The sequence below is a fragment of the Dreissena polymorpha genome, chromosome 1 (assembly GCF_020536995.1).
Source record: "Dreissena polymorpha isolate Duluth1 chromosome 1, UMN_Dpol_1.0, whole genome shotgun sequence".
NCBI classification, from domain to species: domain Eukaryota; kingdom Metazoa; phylum Mollusca; class Bivalvia; order Myida; family Dreissenidae; genus Dreissena; species Dreissena polymorpha.
In genome coordinates this window covers 80,171,109-80,192,890 of record NC_068355.1, presented here as the reverse complement: position 1 = coordinate 80,192,890, position 21,782 = coordinate 80,171,109, and the positions used below count along the sequence as shown (strand labels likewise).

General features: G+C 37.4%; 1 protein-coding gene across 5 annotated transcripts in view; it reads left to right on the top strand.

The window, feature by feature from the left end:
- Positions 1-21,782, top strand: part of LOC127837401 (paxillin-like) — a 78,503-nt gene that overhangs the window by 42,291 nt on the left and 14,430 nt on the right. For 2 of the 5 annotated variants that reach the window (XM_052364432.1, XM_052364449.1), the window contains exons 2-7: positions 9,262-9,479; positions 11,780-11,914; positions 12,455-12,710; positions 19,072-19,210; positions 20,071-20,239; positions 20,865-20,990. In XM_052364432.1, coding sequence (XP_052220392.1) covers positions 9,262-9,479; positions 11,780-11,914; positions 12,455-12,710; positions 19,072-19,210; positions 20,071-20,239; positions 20,865-20,990 — 1,043 coding nt within the window. Of the gene's footprint in view, positions 1-9,261; positions 9,480-11,779; positions 11,915-11,943; positions 11,991-12,454; positions 12,711-19,071; positions 19,211-20,070; positions 20,240-20,864; positions 20,991-21,782 lie in introns of those variants that run through there. The other 3 variants (XM_052364443.1, XM_052364459.1, XM_052364468.1) reach the window with 3 other exon arrangements.

Below are 21,782 nucleotides of genomic sequence, written 5' to 3'. Positions count from 1 at the left end.
AGATGGTAAAAACCTTAAAAAATCTTTTTGTCAGAAACCGCTCATCAGATTTTCAAAAAATTTCACAGGGATGACCTTTGAAGGCTCCCCTGAAAAAGTTGTTCAAAGAAATTTGATTCGTCAAAAAACATGGCTGCAGGAGCTGTTGAACTTTGCATGTTTATTCGTTTTTGCCTATTTTGTGAAAACTTTCATTTGAATGATAATTTAAGAATGCATACACGGCCAACAGGGCACACTCTGAACAATATTACTGAAGCAACTGGTCTGTAATCCTAAATCTATAATTATCAGTCCAATGAAACATCATCCTTTTAGTAAAATAACGTGAATCAGTAAAAATATTATCAGAATATGAGATTTTTTGTATATTTTGTATGTTAAATATTGTGTTAATGTTTAATTTTGTTAATTAATGTAAATATAAGCAGGACAGGGGAGGTAATACACTACAGGGGAAACAAATGCAATAAGTTTAAATTTGTTGTTACAGATTTGCCTCCCTTGTAATATATTTAAATTTTACCAAATGTAAGGCTAACTGCATTTTTAGCTCACCTGAGCAATAGCTCGAGGTGAGCTATTGTGATCACTCAGCGTCCGGCGTCCGTCCGTCCGTCCGTCTGTCTGTCTGTAAACAATTTGTAAACATCTTCTTCTACTAAACCATTGAGCCAATTTCAACTAAATTTCATGTGGAGCATCCCTAGGTCATGGGACAAAAGAATTGTTTAAAAAAATTTGATCGCATAACCAAGATGGCCGCCATGACCATATATGGTAAAAACCTTAAAAAATCTTCTTGTCAGAAACCGCTCATCAGATTTTCAAAAAATTTCACAGGGATGACCTTTGAAGGCTCCCCTGAAAAAGTTGTTCATAGAAATTTGATTTGTCAAAAAAATGGCCACTATTACTACTACTACTACTACTACTACTACTACTACTACTACTACTACTACTACTACTACTATTACTACTATTACTACGCCACCACCACCACCACAACCACCACCACCATTCACAGTGACAACAAACGTATTCACACAATGGCTGCTACTACAACTTAAAGCCCATATAGGGGGGCATGCATGTTTTACAAACAGCCCTTGTTTCTATGGGATTTTAACCACAACTGTTCATGTTTATCTCCGACACATATTTTTAGGTCACCTGTCATGAAGTGACACGGAGAGCTTATGTGATCGTGTGATGTCCGGCGTCCGTTGTGCGTGCCTGCGTGTGTACGTGCGTCCGTCCGTCAACAATTTGTTTGTGTAGACAGTAGAGGTCACAGTTTGCATCCAATCTTGATGAAATTTGGTCAAAATGTTTATCTTGATGAAATCCAGTTTGGGATTGTATTTGGGTCATCTGGGGTCAAAAACAAGGTCACTAGGTCAAATAATAGAACAACCTTCTGTAGACAATAGAGGTCACAGTTTTCATCCAATCTTTATGAAATTTGGTCAGAATGTTTATCTTGATGAAATCTGGGTTGGGATTTTATTTGGGTCATCTGGGGTCAAAAACTAGGTCACTAGGTCAAATAATAGAAAAACCTTGTGTAGACATTAGAGATCACAGTTTTCATCCAACCTTTATGAAATTTGGTCAGAATTCTTGATGAAATCTGGGTGGGATTGTATTTGGGTCATCTGGGGTAAAAATCTAGGTCAAATAAATAGAAAAACCTTGTGTTGACAATAGAGGTCACAGTTTTTATCCAATATTTATGAACTGTTGTCAGAATGTTTATCTTGATATAATCTGGATTGGGATTGTATTTGGGTCATCTATAGTCAGGAACTAGGTCACTAGGTCAAATCATAGAAAAACATTATGTAGACAATAGAGGTCATAGTTTTCATCTGATCTTAATGAGTCAGGTGAGCGATTCAGGGCCATCATGGCCCTCTTGCTGTAATGCATACCACTACTACTACTACTACTACTACTACTACTACTACTTCTACTACTACTACTACTTCTACTACTACTACTACTGCTACTACTGCTGCTGCTGCTGCAGCAGCTGCTGCTGCTGCTGCTGCTACTACTACTACTACTACTACTACTACTGCTCTACTACTACTACTACTACTACTACTACTACTACTACTACTACTACTACTACTACTACTTCTACTACTGCTCTACTTCTACTACTACTACTACTACTACTACTGCTACTACTACAACTACTACTTCTACTACTACTACTACTACTACTACTACTACTACTACTACTACTACTACTACTACTACTACTACTACTATTTCTTCTGCTACCACCACCACAACCTACTACTACTTCCACTCTATTACTACTACTACTACTACTACTACTTCTACTACTACTACTACTACTACTACTACTACTACTACTACTACTACTACTACTACTACTACTACTACTATTTCTTCTGCCACCACCACCACCACCACCACCACCACCACCATTCACAGTGACAAAAAACGTATTCACACAATGGCTGCTACTACAACTTATAGCCCATATAGGGGGGCATGCATGTTTTACAAACAGCCCTTGTTATTTTGAACTCCACCTTCCCAGAATAGTTTAGTTCCTTTGGGTCTCAGGTGAGCGCCTTAGGGCCCATGGCCCTCTTGTTTGACTTAGTAACTTTGAATATATGGTTACATTTTGTGTTTAGATCCACTTTACTTCTAAAGTATCAAGGCTATTGCTTTCAAACTTCAAATACTTTCTTGCTATCATGAGGGAACTGTACCTGGCAAGTTGAATTTTACCTTGACCTTTGAATGACCTAGACTCTCAAGGTCAAATTATTAAATATTGCTAAAATTGCCACAACTTCTTTATTTATGATTAGATTCGATTGATACTTTGACAAAACAACTCTTACCTGACATACCACAATTGACTCCGTCCAAACCATCCCCCACGCCCGCCCCCCCCCCCCCCACTGAAATCCCTCCTCAATCTCCCCCATTATTTTTTTCATAAATTAAAGATCATCTAATAAATGACCCCCACCCCCAAACAATAATTGTTATGCCCCCCAGTAGGGTTGCATATAGCAGTTGAACTGTCCGTCAGTATGTCAGTCAGTCTGTCTGTCCGTCGGAAAAAAACTTTAACATTGGCCATAACTTTTTCACTTTTTAAGATAGCAACTTGATATTTGGCATGCATGTGTATCTCATGGAGCTGCACATTTTGAGTGGTGAAAGGTCAAGGTCATCCTTCAAGGTCAAATGTCAAATTTATGGTGTCTGTCCATCCGAAGACTTTAACATTGGCCATAACTTTTTCAATATTGAAGATAGCAACTTGATATTTGGCATGCATGTGTATCTCATGGAGCTGAACATTTTGAGTGGTGAAAGGTGAAGGTGAAGGTCATCCTTCAAGGTCAAATGTCAAATATATGGGGTCTGTCCGTCCGAAAACTTTAACATTGGCCATAACTTTCTTAATATTGAAGATAGCAACTTGATATTTGGCATGCATGTGTATCTCATGAAGCTGCACATTTTGAGTGGTGGAAGTTCAAGGTGAAGGTCATCCTTCAAGGTCAAAAAAATACATTCAAAGCGGCGTTCTTATGAAGCTGCACATTTTGAGTGGTGGAAGTTCAAGGTCATCCTTCAAGGTCAAAAAACAAATAAAAATGTCAAAGCGGCATTATCATGAAGCTGCACATTTTGAGTTGTGGAAGTTCAAGGTCAAGGTCATTCTTCAAGGTCAAGGTCATCCTTCAAGGTCAAAGGTAAAAAAAATAATTCAAAGCCGAGTTATCATGAAGCTGTACATTTTGAGTGGTGTAGGTTCAAGGTCAAGGTCATCCTTCAAGGTCAAGGTCATCCTTCAAGATCAAAGGTCAAACAAAGTATAAAAAAATCAAAGCCATATGAATGTTTAAATTTATGCAAAATTGAATGCTGCTAGCAGCTTATGCAACATGACATTTAAGTGACATAGGTGTAATGATAAAACAATATTGGTTGGTCAAGGGTGCTCAATCTCAGATATTTTAACTAGAAATGGCGCGGCAGAGGCCGACGCGTATCCCCACGCCGAATGTTTGACCTAGGTGTGCCCCAGGGTTGGTAATGGGGCCATGCATAGCTGAGATTGACCGTATTGTCATAAGAGAAGTTCATCATCAATTAGAAGTGAATTGGTGTAGAAATGAAGAAGTTATAGTAAAAGGCAATTTTGGGTGGGTGTGACATATGTGGGCAGGGCGCCCCAGGGTTGGTAATTGTGCCATGCATAGTTGAGATTGACCATATTGTCATAAGAGAAGTTCAGTATCAATTTGAAGTGAATCGGTGTAGAAAAGAAGAAATTATAGTAAAAGGCAATTTTGGGTGGGTGTGGTCTATGTGGGCGGGGCCCCAGGGTTGGTAATGGGGCCATGCATAGTTGAGATTGACCGTATTGTCATAAGAGAGGTTCAGTATCAATTTGAAGTGAATCGGTGTAGAAATGAAGAAATTATAGTAAAAGGCAATTTTGGGTGGGTGTGGTCTATGTGGGCGGGGCGCCCCAGGGTTGGTAATGGGGCCATGCATAGTTGAGATTGACTGTATAGTCATAAGAGAAGTTCAATATCAATTGAAGTGAATCGGTGTAGAAATGAAGAAATTATAGTAAAGGCAATTTTGGGTGGGTGTGGTCTATGTGGGCGGGGCCCCAGGGTTGGTTATGGGGCCATGCATAGTTGAGATTGACCCTAATGTCATAAGAGAAGTTCAGTATCAATTTGAAGTGAATCCGTGTAGAAATGAAAAAATTATAGTAAATGGAATTTTTTGGTGGGTGTGGCCTATGTGGGCGGGCGCCCCAGGGTTGGGATTGGGGCCATGCATAGTTGAGATTGACCCTAATGTCATAACAAAAGTTCAGTATCAATTTGAAGTGAATCCGTGTAGAAATGAAAAAATTATAGTAAATGGAAATTTTTGGTGGGTGTGGCCTATGTGGGCGGGGCGCCCCAGGGTTGGGAATGGGGCCATGCATGGTTGAGATTGACCGTATTGTTATAAGAGAGGTCCAGTATCAATTGGAAGTGAATCGGTGTAGAAATAAAGAAGTAAATGTAAAATAACCTAAAAAAATGAGTGATAATTTCTGACGCGGCCCCACCCCAACCGCTATAACTTTTGACCCAGGGGTCAGATCAAAATTCCAAATAGTGCAGGGTCGCACATATGCTCATAGCTACCATGTGTGTAAGTTTCAAGGTTCTAGTGCTTTTAGTGTAGGAGGAGATAGTGGCCAGGACGGACAGACAGACAGACGGACGGACGGACGGCGGAGATAACCACAATATCCCCACCTTTTTTTCAAAAAGCGTGGGGATAATTAAATAATGTTTTTTTTGTGCCTCACGACTAGCTTAAGGCATGCCTACTGGCATTTTGTTAGTCAGAGACTTCAATACTTGGTGTTTTCCTACCTGTATTGCTGTTTAACAGGTACTGTACACTGGAACATTATGGTGAAGTGTTTTATTTGGTAAACACAGGTTTTGTTTACTACACAATCTAGATCATAAAAAGAAAAATAGATGAGCGGTCTGCACCCGCAAGACGGTGCTCTTGTTAAACTTAAGGACTGAGTAATAATATGAATAGATCATATAAATAAAAATGTTTTAAACCATTTGAAAATTGAATCTTAACCGTAGGTTTCGTAAAAGGCATATGTACCATAGATGTATAACATGAAGCACACTAATAAAAAGATTTATACATAGAATATGTTAAATGTTAACATTTATCAATTTAAAGCAATTGATGACATACTTTAAAACATTAATGTACCAAAATGTGTAAAAGGTCTCTTTAAATGAGTAAATACACCTCAGAGTTAAATAAGCTACACAGCCAAGAATATTGCTGCTTAACTAGTTGTTATTTGTATGGTGTTTGTCTATGGTACAGATAATACCTGTAAAACCAATGGACATGGATACAGTATGGTGTTAGTATACGGTATACATAGACCTGTTATACCAAATGACATGGATACACAGGGTTCGCACAGGGCTTGAAAAGTGCTTGAAAACGAGTCCAAGGCTTGAAAAGCCCTTGAACAAAGGTTGGCCTTGAAAAAGTGCTTGAAAAGTGCTTATTTCATGTAAAAAAGCCTTGAAAATGTTTATTTATGCTCAAATTACTTTTATCATGGCTTTAATTATTTTACTTAAATCGTTCTTAAGGGAAATATTATGAAAATTTATCATAAATTCCTTTGCGCAAAAAAAGTTGAATACGAAATATAAGTTTCGTACACTATTTAGTACGAAACGTTGTGTACATGTCACAGATTATGTGTACTACGTCAGAGATTCTCCATTGTGATCAATTTTTGCTAGTGAAAACGCAGGGATGGGGAAGTGTCGTTTCAAACCAGGGTGGTTAACTGAATAAGAGGAGAGAGCTGGAAGAACTGGAAAAGGAAATCAATTCTGTTAAAGACAAAATGTTATAGTAACTGACTGCTGTTCAAATGTAATGAACTAGTCTGTTTGATGTGAGCATAGAAAGAGACAATGTGTTTGTTTGTAATAACTTTTAAAAGTAAATACAGTACAGCCAATGCGGAACAAACGTATTTCGCGATCCGCGGCGGCAAGGGAAACAAGTGGATGCCGCGTCAGTAGGCGGCGGCAAGTCGCATTTCGCCGCGAAACTTCGCATCTGTCCGCCGAGGCATGCCGCGATCCGCGACATGATGCCGAGTCGATGCGCATCATGAAATAAAAAATCTTTTTAAATTTTTTAGTTACATGTAGTTAACAAATTTTGAAAGAACAATTAGAATAATAATTAAAATTATAATAAATGTATTGTGCGCGGATTGTATTAGCATATACATGTAAACATAGTTAATGTGTCTGGCCAATTAAGTTTGTTTCCCGCCCGTAGTGTATGTATTTCACACATAAACAATGTCACATAATTATGTTTTTGCACATACAAGTGGTCAAGGCTCCAGCATATGGTGGATTTATAAATTAATTGCATGTTGATTTTGCTATTATATTTAAGCTGAGAAAATTAGCAGTTTGAAGCCACATCAATAATCAAGACGGTGACGACGTATTTGTTGTTTTGTTAATTATCAGCTTATTATAACTATTGTTTGAATATGTGTATGTAAACACGTTTGATTTTGTTCATATTATACAGTTAATATCGCTACTAATTACCCGATAATTCTGTATATTCCAGTTTAAAAGCAAATGCTGGTAAATATTTACGATACACAAACATTCTCGATATTTCCTTAAGTATCAAATACATTTTGGCATGTGTTACTATTCATAGAGATGATGAAATAACGTCTAATCGGGGCTTTTTTTTCAACTGAACACGCGATTTACGCTTGACGTGATGTTCATGTATTTATACAACACAAAATACACCCAAACTTTCCAAACAACGTTCTACATGTCTGCATAATTTTCGCGCGCTTTTTATGAAACAAAGGATATTTTAGCACTGTTTATTTGACGCTAGAATTTGCCAAAGGTCGCGTTAGCATTAAAATTCTGAAGTGTGTTTCGGATTACAAATTTAATAATGATAATCGAACGAAACATTAACAGTTGCGCGTAATTAATTCTACGATTCACATACATGTATGTACATGTAGGTGGATATCTTTTCACTCGCTCTGACGCGTACGTATGCGGCGGATTTACTCCGCTAAATTACGCGAGGTTAATACAGACTCTGCGTCGTTGCGCGGATCGATGCTGATTGCCACGGCGATACGCCGCGTGAACACACGATTCGGCGGCCGCATACTAATAATCTGGCCGTGGCGTAGCCGCGGATTATGTTTGTGCCGCGTTGGCTGTACTGTACATATGTGAGACTCATTGAGTTAAGGATGGATAACATGTATGAGTTATTGTGGAATAAGTGTAATGTGTTTGAGCAAATAAAAAACGATATTTACTATGTTAATCTGGTTTGAAAATGCAGTTTTTAAAGGAAACTAACGTACAGTTCTCGGCCTTGAAAATGAAAATTTGGCCTTGAAAAGTCCTTGAAAAGTGCTTGAATTTAGGTTTGAGATTTCTGTTTGAACCATGATACAGTATGTTAGTTTAGGGTGCACATTATGCCTGTTACATACATGTACCATTGGACATGGATACAATATGGTGTTAGTATGCACTACACATTATACCTGTTATACCAATTAACATGGATATAGTATTTTAGTTTATGGTGCACATTTTACCTGTTATACCAATTGACATGTATACAATATGGTGTTAGTATAGGGTACACATTAGACCTGTTTTCCAATTAACAAGGTTACAGTAGTTTGATTCAGTAAGGTGTACTTATATAGTACTTATTATTTTATGCTTTCCGGTGGTTTATAGATAAATATCAGTGAAATAAAACTGGTATTCCACTGTTTTAAACAGTGAAAAATAACAGTGAAAAATATTGATATTTGTCACTGTTTTACTGTGAAATGACGTCATTTTTTTAACGAAATGACGTCATAAATCCAGCGAAAGTATCCAGTTTAACTCATTTACAATGTAAATAAACGATGAAAAAAGCATAAAATAAAAAGAAAATTTGTTGGATTTGATGGAATATCGATTTTAATTCACTCGAGATCATAGAAAATATATATTTTCACTCGTGGCGAAAATATTGTTTTCTATGATCACTCGTGAAATAAAATCGATATTACACCGAATCCAACAAATATCCTCTATTTATACCTGTGAAACACTGTTGAAATGGAAACAGTATTTTTATTCAGAGTACTGTTTATCTAGGACTGAAAATAAGAAAAAATAACAAGATCTTAGAATCGTTTAAAAATTACGCACAGGAATATGTAAAATTGCTTTTCATAGATTCATGCTTTCTTATGAAAACAGAACAAAAAACTTGTGTTTATCATTTTGAAGAGAAGAAATGATTAAGGTTGATTAATTTCTGAATTATCAATGCAAACAGAATCTCCTGATAAGATCCAAAGTGTTTTGATAGTAAAATATTAGTTCTCAAATACAAAACATTCGGTCTTACTCTAAGAAGCCAACCATTTAGCAATAACGTTCTAAATCAGCCAAATATCAAGTCTTCGTCAGCCTGACTAGACCACTAGTATTTATGCCCCTGTGATCTAACTCCAACACATAACAATTTAGAGGCTGAAGTGATGTATAAAAAAAGTTAAACTAATGTTTTTTTAACTGGATTTCCTTTACTACTTTTCAGATGCCTTACTAGCTGACTTGCAGTCAACCACTGCCCATATCTCCTATAGCAACCAGGGCCCACCCCTGGCGCGCGGGACTGTTCAGCCAAGTGCGAAACCCAGCTACCTAGTGGCACCCAATCCAGGAGGGCGCACCAACAACACCCCATCACCCCTGCCGCCACCTCCCCAGGATCTCCCAGATACCATTCCACCACCACAGCAGTTTGATGATCAGGTAGTAAGGTTGCCATGATATCTTGTGTCAACTCTGTCAAATGCTGTGTCACTTGCCCCTTTTAATTCCATATAATTTGCGGTGGTACTCAAATGCTACAGTGTCTACCAGGTGAATGAAAGCAGTGAGTTTGGATTCTTTATGGCAATTTTATTCAAAATTAGATCCAAAAATTGTCAGAGGTCATCATAATTATAACAGTCCACTCACCAGATACACGCCCCTGTTATTGAAACTATGACAAATATATCTGATATTGCAGGCTGTTCTGGTTTTATGCTGTTTGCACATAGCCATCTTCACTTTGCTTTTAAGTGGGAAAGGGTTTACCAAAAATGTCTGTTTTTTTCTTACATCAATACTGCATGCTACTAAGCTTTGATAATATTATGGATGTTATGTATGATCTCCCGCAACACACCTGCATCATGTTACCTCTTTTTGACCATAACATCGACATACTTTTGGAAACTTTTTTCAAAAAGGAGCATAATGATTTATTGCATGCAGCATCTTGGCGAATGTGGATGGATTCCTTCCAATTCGGAAAAAAACTTGTATTAACCCATTTATGCCTCACGTCTAGAAAAAAGGCCTTGGCAAACAGCGTAGACCCATGATGCCGCGTCTCATCAGTGTCTGCCCTGTTTGCTTAAAGAAATTTCTGTAAGAAAAATTCTAAATATAGATATAAAGATACTAGACATCCTTAATTTTGGAAATAAATTGATTCAATTTAGAAGGATGGGAGAGTCCACTAGTCATAAATGGGTTAATGAGTATTAATAACTTGATATTTTTTATGGTTCAGCTCATACAGCAGTACAGAGGTAAGGACTGAATGTTTTGATTCTAAAAAATAAATAAATAATAATAACTGTTTTTAAAGTTACAATATACATTTTTGTCAACTCTTTGAAAACACATACTTTCTTGAGATGGTTAAAATCGTTAACCAATATCTTTACATGTTTTCAAACATTTACCCCAGAAAGAAATCTTCATCAGCAAAATACCGCAAGAAAATTATATTTGTCTGTCAAACTCAATATAATTATCAGTCTAAAGTTTGCCAGCTACATTTGATGCATTTTTAGATAATGGCACCCAACTGACTGGAAATGTGGATGAGTAACATCTTCTGATGTATTTTATAATTTACAAAACACTACAGTCAACCAAATATTGCTCATATCAAAAGGGAGCCTGGCATTTTGTTCTTTACATCAAAAGTTTTTTAAATGTTTGTGTTAAGATGGCTTTAGAAAAATAAACAACCAGATGAAGTTGTGAATACATGTACTCAGTTTTGTTTGTTGGTAGCTGTCTGTAATGATTATACTCACTTTGTCTGTTGTTTGTCTGATATTTCAAATTTCTCACACAATTTTCAGCAAATACATAGATACTTTGGTTGTTTTAAAAGGATTTTAAAAATTATATCATATTTCATCAAGGTTGTACCAAATAATAAAGGCATTTGTTGTTATTGGAACTGCTGAATCGTTTATTGCAGGAGAACCTTTGCTGATAATTACTTGGTTATTTACCACCTAACTTCTTACACATCCTTGAGAAATGTTGAAATCATCATCTTCTTGCCAGACAAAAACATGGAGTTAATTAAAATGCTTTTCAAGTCTTAACTAGAATTAATCACATGCAGTGTTCAAAAATTAAAAACAACCTGGTAAAGATGGGAACAGCAACTCTTGCATGCTTACCTGCAAATTAGAACAGTTTGGCATAGTGAAGTTGTCTTTCTTGGGGAAAAGATCAAGTTCTACATCAATGCTAAATGTTACTCATGAGTCTGTATTAAATGTTGCAATTAAATTGATTAATTGCACTTGATTCTACCAGATTTTCATTGGGCAATAGTAGTGTGTATATTGTTGATTACCTCACATACATTTGATATTCCATGACCATTTTGCTGTAAGTGCAGATTGTTAACCCTTTGCATGCTGGGAAATTTGTCGTCTGCTAAAATGTCGTCTGTTGAATTTCTAAAATTAGCATTTTCTTCGATTTTTTTTCAAAGAATACTATCAGAATAGCAAACAGTTTGGATCCAGATGAGACGCCACGTTCTGTGGCGTCTCATCTGGATCCAAACTGTTTGCAAAGGCTTTCAAAATTTGGTTCCCGCACTGAAAGAGTTAATATTATATCAGTGAAATTCCAGGAAGCTCAGTTGCAGCAAAAGAAGCCTTTGTGTGTGCTCAATATAACTAAAAATCAAATCTAAAATGTTTATAAGAGTCACTGTATCAATGATACTCTGATCTTTATTTCAGCCCCTCTACGAACCTCAGAACGTGCGTCGGGACCTGAACAATCGGCTCTCTAGTTCATCTCGGTCATCCCAGGGTTCCCAGGGAGAAATACCATACCATTCCAGGGATCAGTACTCCCAAAATACACAGTATCAGGTAATATCTCCAGGGTTCTCAGCGAGAAATACCATACCATTCCAGGGATCAGTACTCCCAAAATACACAGTATCAGGTAATATCTCCGGATTCAGGTTTTTGCCACTGATTGTTAAGATTCATGGAACTTATATAGTGAACCTGAGAACGGGTTGCAGGATCAGGTGACTTTGTTAGGGGCCCAATTAAATGTTAATGGAAGTAAATACACTGGTAAGTGCTGCTTGTTTCCAAATAACTTTAAAAAACTGATTTTCTTAAGAATTTCAACTAGTGCATAAAAGACAGATTTTTATGCTGCTTATGGCAATGTGCAATACACCAGAATTATTTTATTTAATAAGGATGACTTTGTGTTCTTGTTTAAAAAGTCCTTGTTTACTGCATGTTAAAGCTTCAACCAACGTAAAATTTTGTCAAAGATTTCAGACGTATTCAAGGATTTATTCTTATACCTTAGACATTGGCACAAACTTCAAGAAAAACTTTTTATGCACTAACAAGTTTTGCAAGTGTATTTCAATGAAACATTTCTTACAGCAGCGACCGGGGTCAAGGTCATCTCAGGGTTCTGGTTCTGGCGAGGGATCTTACTACGGTCGAGAACCCAGCCAGCACTATCAACAGCAGCAACAACAGTTTCAGCATTACACGCCCCAGCAACAACAGCATAATCATCAAGATCAAACAGGAATGTCTATGATCAGCAACAACTTGTCAGAGCTTGACCAGCTCCTGTCTGACCTGAACTCCGCTCAGTTCATGGCAGAGGTGGACAAGAAACATGCTCAAATTGGTAGGTAATGCTTGGGTTGTCAAGAACATTATAAATATTTTTTATGGGCGCTGAACATCATCCCTTACTCACATAACTACGTTAAAAATCCTGGTTATTAGATTGTGGTAGGAAGGCTTATAGGTATGTCTGCTTTAAAGAGGTGTTTTCTAGTTAATAACTTCGGTTTGCATTAACCAGTCTTCATAAAACTGGTATTACGCAAGCTTGCATGAAGACCTTATTTGGGATTGTATTTAGGGCTAGTCGGTTGAAGGTCACTGTTACTTAAAATTGAAAAACAGTTTATACTGAAAAATCTAATTGTTTATGTGTAGGTTGCATGCATGCAAACCTACAATGAACTGCGTTTGACGATTGTTGGGTCAAGGTCAAAACATTGTTTCTAAAACATTTAAAGAAAAAGGTAAAACAGGTGGTTTCTGGTTAATAACTTAAGTTTGCAGCAACCAATCATGTTGAAACGTTGATATAGCAAGCTTGCAATTTGATACACCAAACTTGCAAAAGAACTAGATTGTGTGTTTATTGGGATAATCAGGTCAAGTTAACTTAACTGTTTCTTGAAATAGAAAAATTATGTTTACTCTACAATATGAGTTTGGATCAGTCTGTGCAATCGCTGGTCTGCCAGTCCTGACTGGCAAAATTACATTCTTATGGTATTTTTATGCCCCCAGTAGGGTGGCATAATTCAGTTGAAATGTCCGTCAGTCTGTGCGTCCTTGCGAAAACTTAAACGTTGCCCATAACTTTTGCACTATTGAAGATAGCAACTTGATATTTGGCATGCAGGTGTATCTCATGGAGCTGTACATTTTGAGTGGTGAAAGGTCAAGGTCATCCTTCAAGGTCAAATATATGGCGTCAAAGCAGCGCAGTAGGGGGCATTGTATTTGTAACAAATGCATCTCTTGTTTGTTGATAGTTCTGTCCAGGCAATTAGTAAAGCATTATGCACCATCTGTCTAAACAATTACTTTGTATTTCAGTTTACATATATGTTATTAAAATGCAGACCAATGCACTAAAATGTATTTGTTTGATTTTCTGATAAAGTGTATACATGTAATTGTCCATGTAAATTTTAATTTACTTAAATAATGATTTGCGCTTATAATTAAATAAAATTAAATAAAAGCAGTTATAGATTTGAATGTATTGTGTTACATGATTTACGCATGTTCAGTTGGAATGTTCCTGTCTCGATTTGACATAAAATACAGCATTTCCTGCTGTTCACTTTATATTGTCACGAGCCTGTTATACCAGCATGTAAGTTTCTGAAAAATAGTGAAAGTTTGCAATTATAAATAAATGTCTGAAACACATTAATCGTGAATATTTACAAGAATATCTTTTTAAAATGTAAATATTTTGCATTATAGAAAGGAGTTATATGTAGTTACTAGGTTGAGTTATGGTTCAGTATTTAGTTAGAAAACATAAATGATTAAGCGTAAACTGGTACATGTCTTTTTTGGTACTACAATTTTTTGCTTGAACCATTTTGTTTTTTTAGTTAATTTTGCGAAGACCCATTTGAATGAGAAAGTTGCACTGAAATGTTTGTGTTGGTATCTTTAACCCGTTCAGTGTGGGAACCGAATTTTGAAGGCCTTTGCAAACAGTTTGGATCCAGATGAGATGCCACAGAACGTGGCGTCTCCTCAGGATCCAAACTGTTTGCTATTCTGATAGTATTCTTTGAAAAAAATCGAAGAAAATGTTAATTAAAAAAATTCTGCAGACGACATTTTAGCAGAAGACAAATTTCCCAGCATGCAAATGGTTAATGCAGACTGAGCTTGGTATTGTGTAGGTAGCTTTCATTTGGGGCCAGTTGTGTCAGAGACAAGGTCATTGTTTGTTGCCTTTTCTCTATTGTGCGGTAACATGAGCCTTGTGAAACACTTCAGAGTCCTCATTTATTGCGCAATCTTCTTTAAACATTGTCAGAACATTTTGACCCAATAATATCTCAGCTGAGTTTGAAATTAGGCCTTACAGGCTTTAAGGGGCCTTTTCACAGATTTTGGCATGTATTAAAGTTAACTGTTTGTAATAAAATGTTTTTTATTGATAAATGTAAAATTTGATCCAAGAAAATCATTAAAAAAAACAGAAAACAAAATAAAGAAAGAAAAAAAAATAACCCTCAACTGGGCTCAAACTACTGACACCTGGAGTATAAGTCCATCGCTTAGAACACTCGGCCATCTATCGCTATTACAATGAGTGATGTATTTTATTTGTTATACGTAGATTTCCACATATAGCGCGCTCCCGTGTATAGCACGCAGGCTGTTTTTTAAATGAAAAAATGGAGAAAAAAATATTAAAAGACAATGAAACCAACAAATCAGACCAAAAATGGCTGCCATTTTACTATTGCACAATCCAATAATCCGGGGCATTGGAAAGCTTAATTAAGCATTCAAAATAGGAAGCGTCATTATGATGAGGAGCATGGGTTGCATAGCACTATACTTTTCTGACAATTTTGTAATTTTCTAGCAAAAGATTAACAGTCCACGTGCATTTCTTGAAAAACGTGAGAAAATAAGAATGAGTGTTCTGTGTGTGATTTTTCCTCAGGGGAATAAATGGGCATTACCGGTAAATTTGAATGTTGCATGGGAGACAGGGACACAGTTGTTGAGGTACACCACTGTTTAACGTTCAATATTTATACACACAAAATGCAATTGCATATCTTCACGTTCTCAAGTGTCAATTAGTGTCTCAAATGTCAATTAGCATCTTAACAAGTCGTGGCACATATTGCTCAATAACATCTGCCAATGACGAAGTGCAATGTGACCCCCTTTCACACCTACCGTTACCCGCAAAAAAGACCTCGTTCGCACCTACCCTTGCCTGCTCTCCGGAATGTCGACAACAATCCCCATCGGAATTCATCAATGAAGAAGTGTAAAAACACAAACAAAGAAATGTCCATAAGTTTATTCAAACAAATTTATTTTTGACCAAAACTTCTTCTACCGCATTTATATCTACCAGTAGCGACTTCTTGTTGTTTTGAAAATGGCCCCTCAGTCTGTACGATTATAGGGTGGTAGTTTTCTGGAAAAAAAACATGGCAGCCATATTGATTATTTAAGATTACACAACATATTTTTTACCAATTTAGCAGCCAGGATAGCGTTGTATCAATGTGTAGCGCGCACCAGCTTTTTAATTTGAATTTTGGAGGTAAAACACTCTGCGCTATACGTGGAAACCTACGGTATATGAAATCCTCCTAGTATCACAAAATGACAACAACAGAACTCTTCAAATTATTCAATTGTTTTGCATTGCAACGCTTTATAATTTTCAGATTTAAAAATTGTCAAAAGATGCATATAATGGATATTTTAGAGCATGGTAAATGTTCAGTATTTCTGTTTCCTCACAAATACCATAACTTCAACGACAATTTGCGAATCTTGAACATTTTTAGCTCGACTATTATATATGAAATATATATAGTGGAGCTTTCCTACTCACCCCGGCGTAGGCGTTTCCGTTCTGTTAGCGTGCAAATGTTAAAGTTTTCGTACTACCCCAATTATTTTCATTGTCCCTTGACATATTGCTTTCATATTTATGCCCCCCTTCGAAGAAGAGGGGGTATATTGCTTTGCACATGTCGGTCTGTCCGTCCACCAGGTGGTTTCCAGATGATAACTCAAGAACGCTTGGGCCTAGGATCATGAAACTTCATAGGTAGATTGATCATGACTCGCAGATGACCTCTATTGATTTTTAGGTCACTAGGTCAAAGGTCAAGGTCACGGTGACCCGAAATAGTAATATGGTTTCCGGATGATAACTCAAGAACGCATATGCCAGGATCATAAAACTTCATAGGTAGATTGATCATGACTTACAGATGACCCCTATTGATTTTCAGGTCACTGGGTCAAAGGTCAAGGTCACGGTGACCCTAAATAGTAAAATGGTTTCCGGATGATAACTCAAAAGAACGCATACGCCTAGGATCATGAAACTTCATAGGTAGATTGATCATGACTCCCAGATGACCCCTATTGATTTTGAGGTCACAAGGTCAAAGGTCAAGGTCACGGTGACCCGAAATAGTTAAATGATTTTCAGATGATAACTCAAGAATGCTAACGCCTAGGATCATGAAACTTCATAGGTAGATTGATCATGACTCGCAGATGACCCCTATTGATTTTGAGGTCACAAGGTCAAAGGTCAAGGTCACGGTGACTCTAAATAGTAAAATGGTTTCCGGATGATAACTCAAGAACGCATACGCCTAGGATCATGAAACTTCATCGTTAGATAGATCATGACTTGCAGATGACCCCTATTGATTTTGAGGTCACTAGGTCAAAGGTCAAGGTGACCCGAAATAGTAAAATGGTTTTCGGATGATAACTCAAGAATGCATACGCCTAGAATCATGAAACTTCATAGGTACATTGATCATGACTCGCAGATGACCCCTATTGATTTTCAGGTCACTAGGTCAAAGGTCAAGGTCACAGTGACAAAAAACGTATTCACACAATGGCTGCCACTACAACGGACAGCCCATATGGGGGGCATGCATGTTTTACAAACAGCCCTTGTTTGCATACTTGTTTACCAACATGACCCTAACCTATAAACAAGAGCAGACAACTCTATCAAGCATTTTGTCATAATTATTGCCCCTTTTATACTTATAATATGCATATAATTGATAAATCTATGTTAAAGTTTGCGTACTACCCCAAATATTTCCTATATCCTTTGACACATTGCTTTTATATGTTGCATACTTGTTTACCAACATGACCCCAACCCATAAACAAGAGCAGACCACTGTATCAAGCATTTTGACATAATTATGGCCCCTTTTACACTTAGATAATTGAACATTTTGCTTAAATTGCTATAACTTCTTTATTTATGATCACATTTTATGATTACTTTGACAGAACAACACTTACCTGAATACCACAATGGATTCCACCCAAACAGTACCCCATGCCCCTACCCAGAATCCCTCCCCCCCCCCCCCACCCTCCCATTTTTTTTTTTAATCATCTAATAAATTACCACCCCAAATAATACCCCCCTCTAACCCCCCCCCACCCCCCACTCCCCCCCCCCCCCCAAAAAAAAATGTTTTTGAAAGATCATCTTATAAATTATTGAATATGAACAATTTCCCCATGATGGCTTATGTTATACTGTCAAGCACTCGAATAGTCGAGCGCGCTGTCCTCTGACAGCTCTTGTTTTTAATTTTGTCAATTAACCAAAACATAAATAGGTCCATTTGATAAGGTCACTATATCAAATTTTTGAAGGCTTGTGAACACTCTTGAATTTACAATAGTTTTGACGATCTTAACTAAAATTCCTTTGGACATTTGTTTAAATTATTTCTATAATGAGTGCGATATGGTTGCTGATAATTGTAAAGACATGGTGGCCCTGAGAGATGCAGGTTCTGTGTGGGGCTAAATTAAAACCATTTAAAGACTTTGCCATGTCACATTTTTGACAAACTCTTTTTGAAAATTGAACATAACATTCAAACAAAATGTAGTTATTTATGTTGCGTTCAAATATTATTGTGCTTTGTTCAAAAAGAGAGCTGCCAGGTGTTGGGGCAGATTTCGTTCTAAGGCTATTTTGAAACCTGGTGAACACTACTCTATCTTATGGTCTCAGTTGGTCTTCTTTTAGCCTTGTGCTGGCTGTTTGACAAATTGCATGAATTGAACACCACCAGTGCTCCAGCTAGGCCTAAATTTGAGGGCGCCCCGCCCTGCCCTCCTGAACCTCCGCCCTGCCCTCTCGAACCTCCGCCCTGCCCCCCCACCCCCCCCCCCCCAAAAAAAAAAAAATTACATATGATAATTGATGAATCTCTTATTACATTACAAGTAACTAATTTATTTCATTTTGTAGACATTATATTTAAATGGTTTAATAATAATGGGAATAATATATTCTAACAATTATTAAAAACATATAAATTAAAATGCATGTTGAAGCATTCCCGAAAAGCCCGCGCACTCGAAATTGCCCTTTTGACAAAATTCTACGCGTCGAAAGTGCCCTTTTGGCAAAAAAGCCACCCTACCCTTTTTAAATCCTAGCTGGAGCACTGCACCACTGTATTTAGTATTGCTAGCCTACAATGCGCTGTGCAAGAGGTTCATAGACACAACATGTTTATCTGCAATTGTAACCCGAGCATTCTATTATATTGTATGTCAGTAATCTGCAATTATCTGCTGCACTCAACTTAGTTCCAGTCTATTCTCACAGGTTAAACAAGTTTTCTGCAGTCCCTCAAGCTGTTTCAATCTTAATCTGGTATTCACAGGTGGTAAACAGCCACCGCCCGCTGTAGCTCCTAAACCAAGTCGAGGTGGAGGGAATATCTCAGTTGACAGCTTGCTGGATCAACTGGAAGTCAGTGCACCCACTGGGAACCAGGGGCAGATAAAGCCTGCTTACAATGGGTAGGTGTTGTTTGGTGTAAAACAGCTAAAAATACAGTGTTTTAAGGTTTACTATTTACTTAAAAGTTCAAGCTATTATACACATCGTCATCCGTGACGCAAATTGTTCGGTGCAAGTGTCTACATAATGCTGTGATTAAGATAAGCATGCAACATATCAATTAATTGATCTCTGTTTTCAGTTGACAACATTACACAAGTGTTTGAGATCATTTTGTGAGGTCACTAACTACTTTCCATGACTTACAGGCAATTTTGCAATAAAATGACCCTTTTCGTATGTTCTAATAAAATTATGGTTAATGTTTGTTACTAAATTATTTCGCTTAATCGCACTACATTGCCAGATTTTAAAAATAATGCGAGATATGCTGAATAAAACATATAAAACCTAGTCATCCTTTGAAATTATCCATGAAATTTCAAAACATGCCTGAGTGACACCTCGGAAGATGCATTGGCTCATTTATTAATGCATCTCAAAAAAGAGGTGTCGTGCATGATTAACGGCAGTGATTTATACCAAATTTAAAATATAGTTTTTTCAAATAATCACATTTGTTGTTTGAATTAAAAAAAATAATCTTCAGCTTCAAGTTTACATATACTATGTAACTACTGCAGTAATCAAAGTTTAAAAATGCTATTATGGTCATATTATCAGTGGGCTGACCTAAAATGTACATTTTATTATCAAAGAACAATTAAAGACTTTGGCGCTGTTTTGTGACAGCCTTCGTTTGTCCAGTGTTTGCTCTAAAGTTACTTACCTATTTACTATTGCAATAAATTGTGTGTATCCCAATCACATTAGATAACTGTCGATGCAGAAGATTTTTATCCATTGATGTGCATGACAGCACACAGAACCAGCATCATGTGGGTCAGCCAGGTGGGCATGTCCAGGTGGGTCAGCCAGGTGGGCATGTCCAGCAGAACACGTATGCAGAGGCCCAGCAAGGGGTGCAGAGTACCAGTGCTGCAACACAGGAACTGGATGATCTGATGGCAACACTCTCCGACTTCAAGGTGTGTATATAAGTCGCGTTCTGAGAAAACTGGGCATAATGCATGTGAGTAAAGTGTCGTCCCAGATTAGCCTGTGCAGTCCGCACAGGCTTATCAGGGACGACACTTTCCGCTTTAAATGAAGTCTCTTCTAAGCAAAAATCTTATTAAGGCAGAAAGTGTCGTCCCTGATTAGCCTGTGTGGACTGCACTGGCTGATCTGGGACGACACTAAACGCTAAACATTGTACCTTAAAAAAGATAACTCTTCAAAATCCATCAAATAATCACAATTTGGGTTGTGTTAATTGTGTGGTTTCAATAAATAGCGGGTGTTGCCTGTAGAAAAATGAGCAAGTACATGAAGAATGTATTTCAGTCACACCAAGCAGTTGCAAACATAGACATAATTTAACATTTTTCTATTGTCATGTTAGTTTTCACTAAAATTATGCACAAAAGTAGTCATGTTTTGTTTCTTACAAATTAATGTTCTTTTATCATTAATCGAATTAACATTAGTCTTCCTTGATTAGGGTGTGCAGACTTGATTGAAGACTTATCTGGGACTATACTTTACATATGCTACAATATGCATGAAATTCCTAGAGACCTATTCATATGTAATATATTGCTCTGTTTGCAGATGAAGGACAAGGTGGCGGGCAGTCAGGTACGAAGGTCCCCGTCCCCGGGCAGCGAGCCCTCGTATGCTAAGCCACAGAAGAGCCGCAACCTGTCACAGTCCAGCAGCAACAACAGCAGCACTCAGGTAGGGTGTGAGGGGAGCAATGAGCCAACAAATGCGCCTGGCTCTGGGAAAAGGGGGTTTAATTCATTGCGCGTATATTGTCGTCCAAGATTAGCCTGTACAGTTCACACAGGCTAATCAGGGACAAAACTTATAACTTTTTAGCTCACCTGATTGCTCAGGTGAGCTTTTGTGATCGGTCTTTGTCTGTCGTATGTCCGTCCATCTGTCGTCCACATTTGGTTTGTAAATACTCTAGAGGCCACATTTCTTGTCCGATCTTCATGAAACTTAGTCAGGAGATTTGTCCCAATATTACCTCAATCAAGTTCGAAACTGGGTCATGCTTGGTTTAAGAACTAGGTCAGTAGGTAAAAAAAATGACAAACCTTGTAAACACTGTAGAAGTCACATTTTATACCCAATCTTCATGTAACTTTGTCAAAATGTTTGTCTTAATGATATGTTGGTTGAGTTCAAAAGTGGTTCTGGTCCGTTGAAAAACATGGCCGCCAGTGCGCGGGGAAGTTTTCCTAATTTGGCTATAGAGAAACCTTGTAAACACTCTAGAGGCCACATTTTTTGTCCGATCTTCATGAAACTTGGGCAGAAGATTTTTCCTTATGAAATCTTGATTGAGTTCGAAACTGGGTCATGCTGGGTCAAAAGCTAGGTCACTAGGTCAACAAAAAGAAAAACCTTGTTAACACTGTAAAAGTCACACTTCATGTCCAATCTTAATGTAACGTTGTCAAAATGTTTGTCTTAATGATATGTTGGTTGAGTTCAAAAGTGGTTCTGGTCCGTTGAAAA